The sequence below is a fragment of the Vanacampus margaritifer genome, chromosome 6 (genome assembly GCF_051991255.1).
Source record: "Vanacampus margaritifer isolate UIUO_Vmar chromosome 6, RoL_Vmar_1.0, whole genome shotgun sequence".
Classification (NCBI taxonomy): domain Eukaryota; kingdom Metazoa; phylum Chordata; class Actinopteri; order Syngnathiformes; family Syngnathidae; genus Vanacampus; species Vanacampus margaritifer.
Window position 1 is genome coordinate 22524584 of NC_135437.1, and position 15480 is coordinate 22540063.

The following is a 15480-nucleotide window of genomic DNA, read 5'->3' on the forward strand; positions in this document are numbered from 1 at the left end:
ATACCGGGGGTATATCATTTCACAGACAGCCACAAGAGGGCACTCTAGACTTATGCACCGATAACTCCTACTCAATAATTAAACCGTAAACGTTAGCTTACAAACACAACTGAACACAAATGCCAACCAAAAGAAAATCATATTCTATAGACTACAAGTTGCAAGTAGTGAACCTTCAATGTGTTAGCATATCTTACACCTATTCAGCCTGTTTTCTATTCTTTTACTAAAGTTATAACTTGCCTTCCAAGATGACGAAGGCCTAATGTCTGTTTTTGGTCAAGTAGTTTGTAAAATAAATTACCCGCAAGAAACGCGACTTATACTCCACTGTGACTTATGTATGTTTTTTTTCTACCTGATTATGCATTTTTGGCCTAGTGTGATTCATACTCCAGAGCGAATTATAGTCTGGAAAATACGGTAATAAATGATCATAATAATAAATCAGGCCAATGTTTCTAAATGCTGTGGAAGTTTAAAAGGCTTGACTGCTTGGTTGGTTGGCGTCAGCACACACTTGGGCTGATGCGTCTGCCTCTACATCATTTCTGAAGCCTTTTTTTTTCTTTTTTAAAATGGGCAGCAGAAGAATATATGCCAACTGAAGTAAAGAAATCAGAGACATTTTAACACTTAGTGGTCCCAGTAGGTCCCAAAAAGTTGACACGTCTGGAAAAATAACCTAGCCAGCTTCTACTTTTTCACCTTTATGGTGCATCATAGCCTCTTTCTGAGGTTATTGCTGTCGGTTAGTGTCTCACTAATGACGTCAATGAGCTGCTTTTGTGTTTGGTGGTGTAGCTGAGTAACCTGACAGATGGATTGCTTCATATCTCCATCTGGAAAATACGGAAGCTCATCAATGAGCTATCTTTGTGTTCAAATGGCTCAGAGAGAGGTCGTCTCCCAACCCAAAGGTTGTGGGTTGAATTCTCAACCCTTGTGACCATGTTGGCGTATCCTTGAGCAAAATACTTAACCGTAACTTTCTCCCCGTGGACCTGGCAGCACCTTGCTTGGTGGCAGCCTCCCATTGTTGGGCACTATATGGTGTAGGCAAAACACATTATAATTGTACGCCATTTCCCATTTTATCATTTAAAAATGGTAGATGGACATGAGCTACAACCAGTGACGTGCGGTCAAGATAGGCAAGGTAGGCACTGCATACCCCAGGCTGAAATGAAATTTGAAACCGTTTGGCTTTTTCTATTTATTTTAATTCATTCTTTCATTTCAGAAAGCCTACACTACCTATAGGTTTAAAAGTGACAACATTTGGTGATTTTCATACCTCAATTAAAAATGTCTCATTACTTCGCCTGGCCTGCAGGCAAAAATGCTGCAAAAATTATCCTCCTGAGGGCACACCGCTACTGTGCTTTTCCCAGCCCTGTCCGCGTAGTCACTGTCCTGTAGCACATGCGTAGTCAGTTTCCCAGTAGAAAAGTCCTTTACGCAAATAGGCAGATCGCTACGCAGCCTTTTTACGTCACTGTATTATTCCTATGCGAACTTACGTTCGCACAGTGCATTCGTGAATTCAAAACACACTTAGTGCACAGCAAAGCGGTAAGATGACGCCACTCTGGAGAATATAAAACTATTTTCAACTCCTGGCCCAAGGTCACATCATCTCCAGCTGGCATGGCACTGAAATACGTCTCACAGCTACTCAAACTCAACAATTCCACTTCTAATCACATTCAGACACTTCCTGATCCAATCCCCAATCCGTGGCCTCACAGACAGTCACAGTAGTCTTGTAAACTGATAAGAAACTTGTAAAACTCTACACTAATTCACTACTCATTATCGTGTATAATAACAGCAAGCCATACAAAAATATATAAGATGAAGGAATGCTTTGCAATACTGCATTATAACAATCCTGCAGTTGTGTTGCATAAATTATTGCAATTATTTTTGAAATATTTATAAACTCCGACTGTCTTGAGACTCAAAAGTGTCTGACTGTGATTGTGATTGGATAAAGTCAGTGGGGAGATCGAGCAGTAATAGGAGGAAGAGGATTATGTGTGTGGGTGGCTATTTTGCGGCTGTAAAAAGGCTGACGGTTAAGGCTTGATGGATGATTTGTTTGGCAACATTAAACATGACTTTTCGCAATAAAGAGGTTATATTGATAGTTATATTGATAGACAAATATAATACAGTATTGTCTGTCTTCCCTGCAACAGGAGAGCCTTGGATCAATTAGCTTTTTTTTTTTCAGGAGAGCTCAGTATTGTTCATTCGATTTGACATCATCATTGCTCTCAAATTAATATATATATATATATATATATATTTTTAAATATATATACATATATATACATATACACACACATATATATATATATATATATATATATATATATATTTTTGTATGTGGGTGAGTATGTGTATGTGCGTGTGTGTGTGTGTGCGTGCGTGCGTGCGTGCGAGCGTGTGTGTATTCATCAGTTCACCTAAAGCCCATTAAAAAAAATCCCATACTAATAATATAATATAATAATAAATTGCCAAATGCAGAAACATCAATGTAAGTTATCACGATGTAGTGGCTCTCGCTAACAGACAGAATTAAGTAACCAGAATTAGGTTAAAAAATTCTATATACATAGACCATGTTTCTATAAATTTTGATATTTGGTTTTTATTTGAGGCAGATATTTTTTCCATTAAAATGTGATTTATGAGGAGGTTAGACCATTGGTCGATATTCAGTTTGTTTATTTTTCCAGTTAACAAGAATTGTTTTTTTAGCGAGAGTAAGGTAGATTGAAATTGTTTATGTGGTAAGTCAGTTGTTGTTATGTCACCTAGCAAACACAAGTTTGGAGATAAAGGTATCCTACAGTCCAAAATAGCGGAAAGTTTTTCTAAGACTTTAGTCCAGAAATACATAACCGGAGTACATAACCATAAAGCATGAACATAAGTGTCTGTAGTGTTTTGTAAGCATTGGAGACAAATGAGCCTTGGATCAATTAGCTGACGGGTGACATAAGGATTTTTGGCCATAAATAAATAATGGGTGATGTTATGTTTAAAATTAAAGCCAATAAAAACAATGCTTTTTTTTAAAGGTATATAAATCGCAAATGAAGGGGAGCTCCAAATTTTGCCTATGGACTACATGCCACGGAGGAGGCAGGTTTTCACCCATCAACTTTGTTTCTGTTTCCGCTTTGCGATGTGTGGGCCGCATCCCAGTACTTGTGCTTCTGCCTTTGTGCCCATCGGTTGCGCGTTCCCATCGACGGGTGCAAGGCTGCGACTGTGTAGTGTCTGTTTCAGTGTACGAAGCATTTCAGATAGCCGAGACGCCCTCCCGCCCATGAGCGGGAGCGCGCGGTTGGGGGGTGCAGGGGTGAGGGTGCGAGTTTTGGAACGCGGCCAACAGTGGCCGGAAACGGCGCTGATGTGTAAAACCTGGAACTCGGAAGTCCGTGGCATCCACCCCATAGGGCGCCATGTTGGCTAAGGCCAGCTTTGGGTGGGGGTGAATTATGGTTATTAGTGTTATATTATCAGTGTTAGTATTGATCGATCTCATAAATGACACTTGTTCCATTAAGTTGTTAGCTAGTCGCCAATCAACTCAACTTAAAATAGACATTATTAAGTTACACACACTTTTTAAACCAGACATCACATAAGCTACTTATGCAATTAAATCAGTTGAAAAATGGCACATTTACAAAATTTGGTAGCACTGAGGCCCCGTCCACACAAAAGCCTGTTTCAATGTATCCTCACAAGTTTCTTACCGTTTAAGCCGTTTGTCCACATTACGGCTTGAAATCGATCACTTTTGCAACTGGGCTTCGGAGTGGAAAGAGTTCAATACACACCCGGTACGCGTCCATCTGGACACCTTTTTTTTGTTGTTTTTTTTGCATTCACTCACACAAACATGCACTCATACGAACATGGTCTCCCAGGCGCGGAAGCGAACCCACGCCAACCTGCATCGTAGGCAAGTGACGGTACCACTCCGCTACCTGTAGCCCCCGTCTGGACACCTTATGCAGGATACTCCTCCAGCGATGACGTAATGGTTGCAACTCGATGACGATGCATTGTCGCAGTTTGATCACGTATGCTCGAATTCTCGCATGACTGCGCGCAAACCGCCAGTCTGTCAACAACAATGGCGGATAGCTGTGTCGTAGTCATTTTGCGCAGCCTCCTTAGCTTGCTTATGCTTTTTGCAGCGCAATATTTTGCTTCTTTATTCCCACGTTCAACAAGCGGTGTTGTACTTGAATCACCCGCCATTGTCACTTCTCCTGTGTTCGTCTTTTTCATGTTGTTTTGATACATGCAAAGCCATATTTGTTCTGTAGATTGCAACCAAGTTTTTTTTTTATTAAAGAGTCCGTCTTCTTTGCTGATTCTTCTTCTACACTTTCCGTTAACTCCCTGTGGCTGCGCTACAGCGCCACTCCAGATTTGGCATATACATTACAGCCATTAAACGTCCTTAGCGTCTTCTTTTGGACACACGCAAGTCTTGAAATGCTTCTGTGTGTACGAGATTTGCTTGAGGAACGAAGCCGGCTTTGCTTCCATCTGGACGGGGCCTGAATATGATTCGGAATGTAGGTGTGGAAAATCAGACATTGAAGCGTGTACACATGATACTTAAATAAACCAGTTTCACTCTGACTTAAACTAGGAAGGAGTAATGCTAGCATCATGTGGTCTCGAAACTATGGTAAATACCACGTCAAGTAGAAAATTCATATTTTTTACTGGACAACTGGGAATTTATTTTGATACCCGAGTTTCCGATCTGAGAGAACTTACAATATGGCGGAGAGCACCAAAGGATTTGTGAATGGCAAGAAATATTAACACTTATAAGGGCATATGTCTGCTAGCAGATTGTTTTATAATGTACACAATTACGTAGCATACACAATCCAATGTCCTGTCCTTTACAACTCATTATTTGCCGTAATTGTTCGGTTTTTATGAGCAAAGAGTACATCAGCTGCTATGTGTATTATTATTATTTTGCTAGAACAACAAAAGCACATGAACAGAACTCACTCCTAATTAGGAGTTTCCAACTGGTAAGGTCCATCTTTCCCAAAACACGTGAAGGCAGGGTTAGATGCAATGCTTGACTTTACTGTACATATTAATGTAGGAGTGGATTACCCAATGAAATCTCACGATTAAAGGCAGTTTATTATTTTCTGGAGATTGCTGCTGTCAGAGGGAGAGAGCGTTTCCTTTTCATGCCATCTCATTAGATTGCACTGTAGTGCCTCCTCCCAAGAGTCAATCTCTGAGAACAGCTCAATAAGATGCAGCAGCCAAGTCAGCAGTAGGTCAATAAAGACAATAAGTGAAGTTAAAGGGCATAGGAGAGTGAGTCCAAAGGGAAACATCTGCATAATGTTCTTCTACCGAGTGGAAAAATGGCTCTGCATTAACAATACCTGGAAGAATACACAACATTTACAAGGAGGGAGGGACGTAGAATCTTTGAGGCGAAAAAAGAAAATGTGTGACGAGTAGGGACAGTGAGAGAACAGTAACTTTGTTGAGATCATCCAGGAAACTCATTTCCCCGAGTCCTAAAGTGAGTTCACGATATTGCAATGTTGCCTAGCAACAGTACCTTAAAATGCAATTAAGAGCGTAATGAGGAAATTCTACAAATATTTAATGAATTTCTGAATCATCAAGTGACTTGGAAAGTGGTAAAAACACACTATGCGATGTAGAGTTCTAAGGGAGTATATTTCCCATGGTAATAACTGCTTCCTCTTTTGCACTTTGAAGTCATCAGTTCAATTTCAGTAAGAACCAAAAGCATGCCAAGACATGGAAATACATGTTTCTTCATTTGTTTGTTTGCCATAGTGGTTTGCACATCCACCTCACAGCTCGGATGTCTTGCAGAGTTGAAAGGAGTTTTGTTATTGTTGATATGGCATGACTCCTTCTTGTGACTGGCTCAAAGTCAGCCCTTAGGTCATTCAGAAGCTCCAAGATTGCTGCTAAGTAGACTATATGTGACGTTGATATTTTTGCACGTGCCTTTCAAATGCGTTATTTAAAGACGCAAAATTAACCAGCACATTTTTTCTTGGGTTTGATAAATCACATTAAACATGCTAAATTTGTCTTTTTTTGCGTATAATCCTCTGACAGCATTAACAATTAACTGCATGGAAATAGATTTATTTGTTTAGCAGATGCAATTCTAGCTGCGACAGGTTAGCTCTTTGACTGCCAGACGTTTTCAGAAACGGGATGCCGTGGGTGCCAGCCGATTTAAGCATTTTGACTGATCTTTCAAGGTCCACAGAAAATGTTGTGTTTGGACTATGGAAACACACATACTACCAAATGAAAGATTGGACTCTCATCTTTCATCAGAAAGAAAAAGTTAGTTTCTACCTTATTCCGTTTTTCAGTAATCAACAATAGAAAATGGTTAGTTTCACCCAAATGCTCTGTTTTGAAACAAACGTCTTTTAACGTCTTTGGCACTCCTCCGTAGGATTTTACTAAACGTTATTTAAAGTTTTTGGCAGTCAAAGAGTTAATAGATCAGCTTCCACATTCTGCATGCGTAAACTTTGCCCTCAGAGGTTTCCATATTTTATATGATTCTTAATAGACCAGCTTCATTGTAATTCACAACAAAGGTTGGTCAGACAATGTAATTACTTCATCAAGTTTCGTTCTGAACTGCACATCCTGGAATATATCAAGACAAGTTAACACGTCAGTAACAGAATCTACTGATTGATCTATTACACTACAAAACAAGATAGATAAGATGTAATACGACTCAACAAACATCTAAAAAGAAAAGAAAGAAGAAGCTTGTTTTACATCTGATATACGTGTATTGTATATCATAATAACATTGAATATGTTAGGGCTCCTGCCGCCTCCCCATGAGCCCCGCCCTTCTCATTTTCCCCTTTTGCCTTTTTGTTCTTGCACGGGTGTGTGCCAGCAATCACCACCAACAAGCACACATAAAAAAACACCAATAATAAATAAATAAATAAACACCAATAAAGCCAGCCCTGGACTCCGCCTCGGCGCCAGAATTTCTTGTCTTGTTTGGATTCAAGTTTGTGAAAACGCATTTAAAATGACAAAACACACAAATTTACAACTTATCCAATATAAAATTATTCACAGAACATACATTACTCAATATATGATGAAGAAAATGGGACTCTCAGACTCCGACATTTGTCTCCAATGCTTACAAAACACTACAGACATTTATGTTCATGCTTTATGGTTATGTACTCCGGTTATGTATTTCTGGACTAAAGTCTTAGAAAAACTTTCCGCTATTTTGGACTGTAGGATACCTTTATCTCCAAACTTGTGTTTGCTAGGTGACCTAACAACAACTGACTTACCACATAAACAATTTCAATCTACACTTGTAGCCCTTACTATCGCTAAAAAAACAATTCTTGTTAACTGGAAAAATAAACAAACTCTGAATATCGACCAATGGTCTAACCTCCTCATAAATCACATTTTAATGGAAAAAATATCTGCCTCAAATAAAAACCAAATATCAAAATTTATAGAAACATGGTCTACGTATATAGAATTTTTTAACCTAATTCCGGTTACTTAATTCTGTCTGTTAGCGAGAGCCACTACATCGTGATAACTTACATTGATGTTTCTGCATCTGGCAATTTATTATTATATTATATTATTAGTATGGGATTTTTTTTTAATGGGCTTTAGGTGAACTGATGAATACACACACGCTCGCACGCATGCACGCACACACACACACACACGCACATACACATACTCACCCACATACAAAAATAGGGTATATATATATATATATATATATGTGTGTATATATATGTATATGTATTTAAAAAAAAAAAAAACATTTATTAATTTTTTTTTAATTGATTTGTTGGATTTTTGAAAAAAAGAAAAGGAGAGCAATGATGATGTCAAATCGAATGAACAATACTGAGCTCTCCCGGAAAAAAAAAAAAAAGAAAAAAAAAAAAGAGAATTTCTTGTCTTGTTGCTCACCCGTTTGTCTACTGTTGCCCAGGTCATCCCCAACTTGCTCCAGTTGTGTCTGGACTCTCGTCTGCCCACCTGCGCCCCTGTCTGCCAGCCCGCCTGCGCTCCTGTTCCCCGGATCCCGCGCCTCCTGCTTGGACTCCATTCCCTGCCTCGCTGACTAATTGTGGCCTCATTAAACTGCTTGCACGCTAACCTGCCTCTGCTTTTGTGTCTGCACTTGGGTCCTGCTCGTGCACCCCCTCGAACCCTAACAAAACCGTTTAAATCTGCAATAAATGTCTCCCAGAGAGTAAAAAAAATAAAATAAAAAATCCTCATTGTTTTCTTCATGAACTTTTTTTTTTTTTTTTTTACAGCTCCTTTGTCTATACATCACCGCTTATCCCTATTAGGGTTGCAGGGAAGTTGGAGCCTATCCCAGCTGACTTTGAGCACGAGGCCTGGTACATCCTAAAATGGTCACTAAGCAATTGCTAGGCACATATGGTAAAAAAAGTCCTCAATGAACCTAACATTTACTATATATAATGTAATAACCGGAGGAAAAACAAGCACATAGAGAATTTGCAAATGGCACACATGTTATTTCGCAACTCAGTTTCCTTATTGGTATGAAAGGCAAAGTCGCATGTAAGAAATTTTAACAAAGCAGTGGCAAAAATGATTTTACTCAAAAGTGTTTGACCACAACAACATTCCATTGTTCAGGGAAAACAAAAACAATTTCTCACACTGGCTTTGCTGTAAAATGCAAACGAAGCTAAATCAACTTTGCATTCCATTCTAATATTGTAGTTTTTCCTTATCAGAGGGGAAAAATGAAAATGGGAAGCAGCTTGTTCAACCCCCAGCACGGCAGACATTTCAACAATATGCCCTAAGCGAGCAAAGAATGGATGCTACACACGGTAAATAATACAGTATACTTTACACCCGGCTTCCACACTTCTGGCTCTTGAGGGCCGGAATCCTGCAGGTTTTAGATGTTTCCGTCCTGCAACACGGCTGATTCATATACTCAGCTCATCAGCAACCTCTGCAGAAGCCTGATAACAATCCTGATCTTTAGAATCAGCTGTGTTGGAGGACAGAAACATTTAAAACCTGCAGGACTCCGGCCCTTGAGGACCAGGAGTGAGGAAGCCTGCTCTAGACAGTTTACATAGTTGTGTGCTGTTTATGAAATATCAACAAAAATATTCTGAAGTATTTTGTCACGTCTCGTCGTTTATGTTAACTTCTCTCTTTTTAGTCTGAATGTTTGGCTGCTTTTGTTGTGTAGTAAACATTCACTCTTGTTTCAGAAGCTTTACTTCCTGTCCTTGTGTTTCCCTTATTATGGTAATTGTCTCCACCTGTGTCCCATTCCTTGTGTATAAATAGCTTACGTCTATGCCTGTCATTTGTCAAAAATGGTCTTGGATCATGCCATGTCATGAACACATCTGTGGTGTGACTTTGACCTTTCCTTGAAAACCTATTTCCATGCTTTGTTTTGTTTTTGTTTCTTGTACTTCTTTAGTTAGTTCCTGCCTAAAGTTTTTGGTGTGACCTACTGTTGCTACTTGTTTTACTTGGTTTTACCAGCCGTGCTGTGATTTTAGTTTGTTACTAAGTATGCCCTGTGATTGGCTGGCAACCAGTTCGGGGTGCACCCTTCCTACTGCCCAAAGACAACTGGGATAGGCTCCAGCACTCCTGCGACCATTGTGAGCAATAAGCGGTTCGTAAAATGAATGGATGGACAAATTTTGTATTTGGGTCTTTTTTCATATCATTTTTTACTTGTGATAGGTTTAAAAAGTCGAATAATCAATATCGAATCGATGTTCCTTTTCGAGCCTGATATCCATTCATAAAACCATGAATTGATTATTTCAATATTTCTTTTCCCCATAAATTCATAAGAAAATAGACATTTGAGGGCCAATTTTTTTTATATATCTTTCTGTTTTCTTGAAATTTACTGTTCACATGAATTTAAAAGTATTTTCTTACATTTATAAAAGACCTGACTTATTGCACTAATTTATAATTACAATTACTGAATAACAATTATTAAAATATTTTTTATCTCATCCTTGCTGATGTCAATGTATGTGTAACACTTAAGTAATTATAACATGTGTTACTTTCATTAATAAACTCAATTATTTAACCAGTTACTGCCTCCACAAAGTTTAAATTGGAATTGTTTGTGAAGTTTTTATCATGACCTTAATATTTAGGACGATTTGATGTACCATAATTAATCAATATTGGATTGAGGTGAACCGAATCAAATCAAATTGTGAAAAATTGAAATCAATTTGAACTGAACTCTCATGAATCGAAATGAAATCGATTCAGGAAATTAGAATCGATACCCAGCCCTAATTTTTTACCCTTTTTTTTTCAATGTCTACCATGTCCCAAAGAAGAAGATGGTAAAAAAATTTTTAAAAAGATGTTATTGATCAATTGATGAATTATGACAATACGGCTAATCACAAAATTCTTAAATGTTCCTTGGTTTCAGTTCAATTAAAACTTCAAGAAATGGCAACACTGTGGGTGGAATTAGAAAGATTATTTTATCTTTTTAATAAATAATGCTACATTTCTGTAAAGGCTAGTCCACAAAGGTAACAAATATGTGACTTCCTACTCTTCTGCACTCTAAAGGTTAAAGGATAGAAGCACATAAAAGTGTGCAGATTGTCTCCAGGTCCAAATGAATAAGAGAGCCCGGATTGGTGTTGACCTATTTACAATTACAGGCTACAAGATTTTGCTTTGTACTGTTTGTTGCAACACATTCCCGAGGTCATTAACTAGAGCAGCAACGACCATTTGTTTCTGCCATATCCCTTTGATCCACACGACTCCTCAGAAGGGCTCCAACCAAAAAGCAGCAGCTAACAATGAATCGCTTGTTTGTTTATGTAGAACTAATGGCGATTGCAGCGAAAACACTGCAATTGCGTTGAATTGAGATAGACATGCAGCCGTTCTTGACACAGGTGATGTCCTGAATATACAGTACTTACCGCTTCTTTTTTGAAAAGATATTATTTCAAATGACATCCAAGCAATGAGAGGAATATAAGTAAAGTTGCATGTTTACTATAAGATATTTGGCATATGTTGGTTCTAGAATATTCAATTCATAATCCAATTGAGATGCTATTCTTATTGGGTGCTTCATATATACAGTTCTTCATCCTCAGTGGAATTTCTACTTGTTTAGGGTGACCAGACTTTGTGGTTTAAACGGGACAGTCTCGGTTTTAAGCCTTGTCCCAAGTCCGGCTTTATTAGGCTTCACTAGAGTCGTTTTCCGCCGCCCCATTCATACATTAAATTTACCATATTTTCACATAAGCGCTTCTCTTGGCTGACTGTGTGGGAGCATTTCCGAAGACACGTTGCTTAAATACAGGAAATACGGCCCTGGTTAAAGACTGGCAGGCATGATGAGAACCCGAAAGAGTCAACTGAAAGATGACATCTTGGTGCCAGCTATGATCGTTAGACTGGGAGGCGAATTACGCCACAATTTGTGAATGGATTGTGCATGCTTGGGCCAACATGTCTGCTTGCATTGTTGTTCGAGCTCAAATGTTTTATTTTTAAAAAAAAAAATTATTTTGTGATTTGGAGATGGCAGCATTTGCACATAATTTTATGTTTTTGTCTGTCTGATGATATTGTTTTTAAAAATAAATCAGACTTCATGTTCAATTCAAACAGTTACTCAGTACTTGAGTATTCTTTTCAGCGAATACTTTTTTACTTGTACTTGAGAGATTTTTTTGATGACTACTTTTTACTTAAGTAATGTTAATTTGAAGTAACTCTACTCTTACTTGAGTACAATTTTTGGTTACTCCACCCACGCCTGCCAGGTTGACTAACGATTCAATTTGTTATAAGTAATTCCAGGTGAGAATTTATTGTACTGTATAGCCCATTTGATTTTCGGTGAAATTGTAGTGTCCTGGTTTTTAATTTTGAAAATCAGTCAACCTATTCTTATTACAATTTTTTATATTTATTTGTATTTAATTTACCTGCATGCGTGTCCCTTCTGGGTTCTATGCACTTGTGCAATAATGTAGAGATGTCATGCCTACATTCTAAAATGAATTTGCATAACTTAGCATATGCTAAAGACATTCAATGCTTCTGCTTACCCCAAAACAACAATGTTTTGGTAAACAGAAATTGCTGTTTATATGTGTTGTTTTCCCACTGCGTCTGTGACTCACCAGAATTCAGAGGGCATTGCAATGCAATGCAAATGCAACGTGTGGCATGATACATTATTTTAAAAAGCTTAGCCGTCTTGTGAATTAATTTACAGAAAATGGATGAAATTATGCAGTCATCGTGACATGCAAGCAAAAGACAGCAAACATTTACATCAGCCAACCTGTTTGTGGGGAATTATCCTCTCTAAATTTAGTATCAGTGCTTTATTTTTTGATATACAGTGTTGTGGCGTAACGATAATGACCATTGTGTAAAGGGACCTATTAGCTTCATAATAGTGCGCCAACTTACACAGAGGTGTGGTTAATTCACAAAAATGTAATAAGAATTTAGAAGGTGCTGTAAAAATGCCAAATAGTGTTGTTTTTAGTGCGAGGTGAAAGTTGGCATCTGGCACATCAACACTTTAACTGTAACATTCTGGGTATGATGGATCAACTGAAAAGCATGTAGCACACAATCTTATCTTGTGAAATCACTTGAATGAATGTCTCAACAGAATCCCAATAGGATTTTTTTTTTTTTTCGGGTTTTTTTTGTGTGCGCGTGTGGTCAAATTACAGAACTAGGCTACTCATGTCATTGTACTGTACTTGTCTGAGTGCAGCCTCTCAGTTTACAGGACAGTTGTTTGATGTGGATCAAACTGCGTGTGCATGCATTTAGAGCAGTCTAATACAAGAGGAAGTGGGTCACAGGTCCTCAGGGGAACCAATCCGGTAGCTTGAAATTCCTCTTCATCATTCATGCTTAATGATGGATTGTATCATTTTTAAAAGGCAAAGGCCATGCCTCAGAGTCAATTAACTAAGTCAACTAGCATCACACGCAAAATAAATGTACACCTCTCCACCCAATGTATGGAACAAATATGTATAATAGTTTGCATTTGATTCATTACAATTGTACATACAATCTGTTTCTTTTTTGAATTTGTTACAGTGTTCCACAACAATCTTGTATGAAAGTTTTTCACACAGGCTTTTTCACTCTGTTTAATATTCTGTTAAAACATTTCTGGAAAAAGCTGCCAAATGTGAGTCAAGCAACATAAATGCATTTTTATCTCTTATTTGTTTTTTTTGCTGGAGCCATGTCTGCTAAGTGCTCATTGGAGCTGAGAGGAATGTTGGGTGGGGCTTTTCAACCTCCATCTAGTCCATTAGAAGAAGATAATTAATCCCAACATCTCTCCGTGCTGCGCTCTTCCACAGACGCGAGCAACAAGTTCACAATTGCCACTTTTCTCAAATTTGGAATGAAATGAGCTGCTATTAATTGTTTGATATAAACCAGTCAAGTTATTAGAATTGCGTGCAAACTAAACTGGATGCAAGCATGACAAGTGTTGCGTGATTTGGGGAAAATAAATAAATAAATCAGATTCGTTATCCGAAATCTCAACCGTGAATATGATCCGCAATACAGTTTACGGAGCCACGCAGCGTGCGTGTCAACTCTGCGTGGAGCCTTACCAGAGTCCGTGTAACGAGGTCTAGCCAGGTCCCTGAAGTAGTAGGTGAAATCCAAGCAGTTGTCGTCCTGCACCTCTCCTTTAGCGCACAGGTCGGAGAGCAGCTCGAGCGCCTTTCGACAAATCTCATACTCCCTTTCTCCAGGCATTGCCCTCCAGCATCCTCCTGACTGCTCGGCCACCCTGCCCGATCCTCCACCTCAGTCACGCACCACAGCGCGGCTACACCCCTGGATGGCGACGCATCCGCGAAGTCGAGCGAAATAGTTGGGCTCACTTTAGGGTTATTTTGCTTTGATAAGTTTCCTTCAAATTAAAACATCCCCGGGTTGATTTTTTTTGTACTCAAATGAAGGCTCTCAAACCCGTCTTGTTTCTATACCGGCTACCGAAGCATCAATGGCTGCGAATGAATGAGTGACTGGATGCTCTCTGCTCTCATCCTCTCAATGCAATGGGATGCTGAGAATCACTGGAAGTTAATAGGACTCCATCAAATCCCCCCTCCTCTTCTTTCAAGGCACCCTCCACCCTGCAGTCAGTTATATATATATATATATATATATATATATATATATATATATATATATATATATATATATATATATATATATATATATATATATATATATACAGACGCTCCCCACCTTACGAACGAGTTACGTTCCGGACGATCGTTCGTAAGGTGAATTTGTTCGTAAGTTGCTTCAGTGCTATATTTTGTATTATAATTTATGTTTAAAGCCTATATAAGTATATTGAAGGTTTATATAAGTATGTTTAAGGCTTGTACAAGTAACCTGCATTGGTTTGTACTGAAAAAAACTTTTAATAAAATGGAGAGAATACGTACAGTACTGTACTACGTATGTTAGAGAGAGAGAGCGAGAGACACACACAGTATGTACATGTACGTAATAAGATAAATAAAATGAAGTTTAACTTACTTTTGGAAGATGTACTCGATGCTTAAGGAGATGATGGAGGAGGAGGAAGAGGAGGATTTTATATCATGAGAAATTCTTCGTCGTCGCTGGAATCGGCTTCAAAAGTTATTTCCTGCTTCATGGGGACCGGCGTTTTCTTCCTCCTCCTCCTCGACACGTTGCTGAGCCTCCAATGAGCTCTCACAGCGCCAAGCGTCGGTATTAGCGGCAGAAAGAAGCACTATGCGCAATACAAAATCTAACTTACAGCATCTCTTTCCGAACATTTTTCGACATACTGTACGCGCAGAAATGTTCGTATGTACCGTTGTTCGTAACTCGAATGTTCGTAAGTAGGGGAGCGTCTGTATACATATATACTGTATATATATATATATATATATATATATATATATATATATATGTGTGTATATATATATATATGTGTGTGTGTGTATATATATATATATGTGTGTGTGTGTATATATATATATATATATATATATATATATATATATATGATGACGACTGAAGAGGGACAGTGCTGACCGTATAGATTTTATTTTTCCCACTCGTGTGATGAAGTATGTCCCCTCACCACCTGCGTGCTGGAGATGGTTAGAGGCCTACATAATGAGATGTAATGCATGTGTCTGACCTTTACTGATAGGAGTAATAAAGAGCAAGCACAATGGATAAATGTGACATTAAAGCACGGATAAATCGAATAAAGGGCTCTCATGCTCATGCCTGTCTAAG

The 15480-nt window shown here is 38.4% G+C and overlaps 1 protein-coding gene across 2 annotated transcripts in view; it reads right to left on the minus strand.

Annotated features, from left to right (window-relative positions):
* Nucleotides 1–14253, minus strand: part of syt9b (synaptotagmin IXb) — a 44531-nt gene extending 30278 nt beyond the window's left edge. For both annotated transcript variants that reach the window (XM_077569447.1, XM_077569446.1), the window contains exon 1: nt 13797–14253. In XM_077569447.1, the coding sequence (XP_077425573.1) occupies nt 13797–13925 (129 nt within the window). In that variant the 5' untranslated portion in view covers nt 13926–14253. The remainder of the gene's footprint in view (nt 1–13796) is intronic.
* Between the last annotated feature and the right edge of the window lie 1227 nt (nt 14254–15480).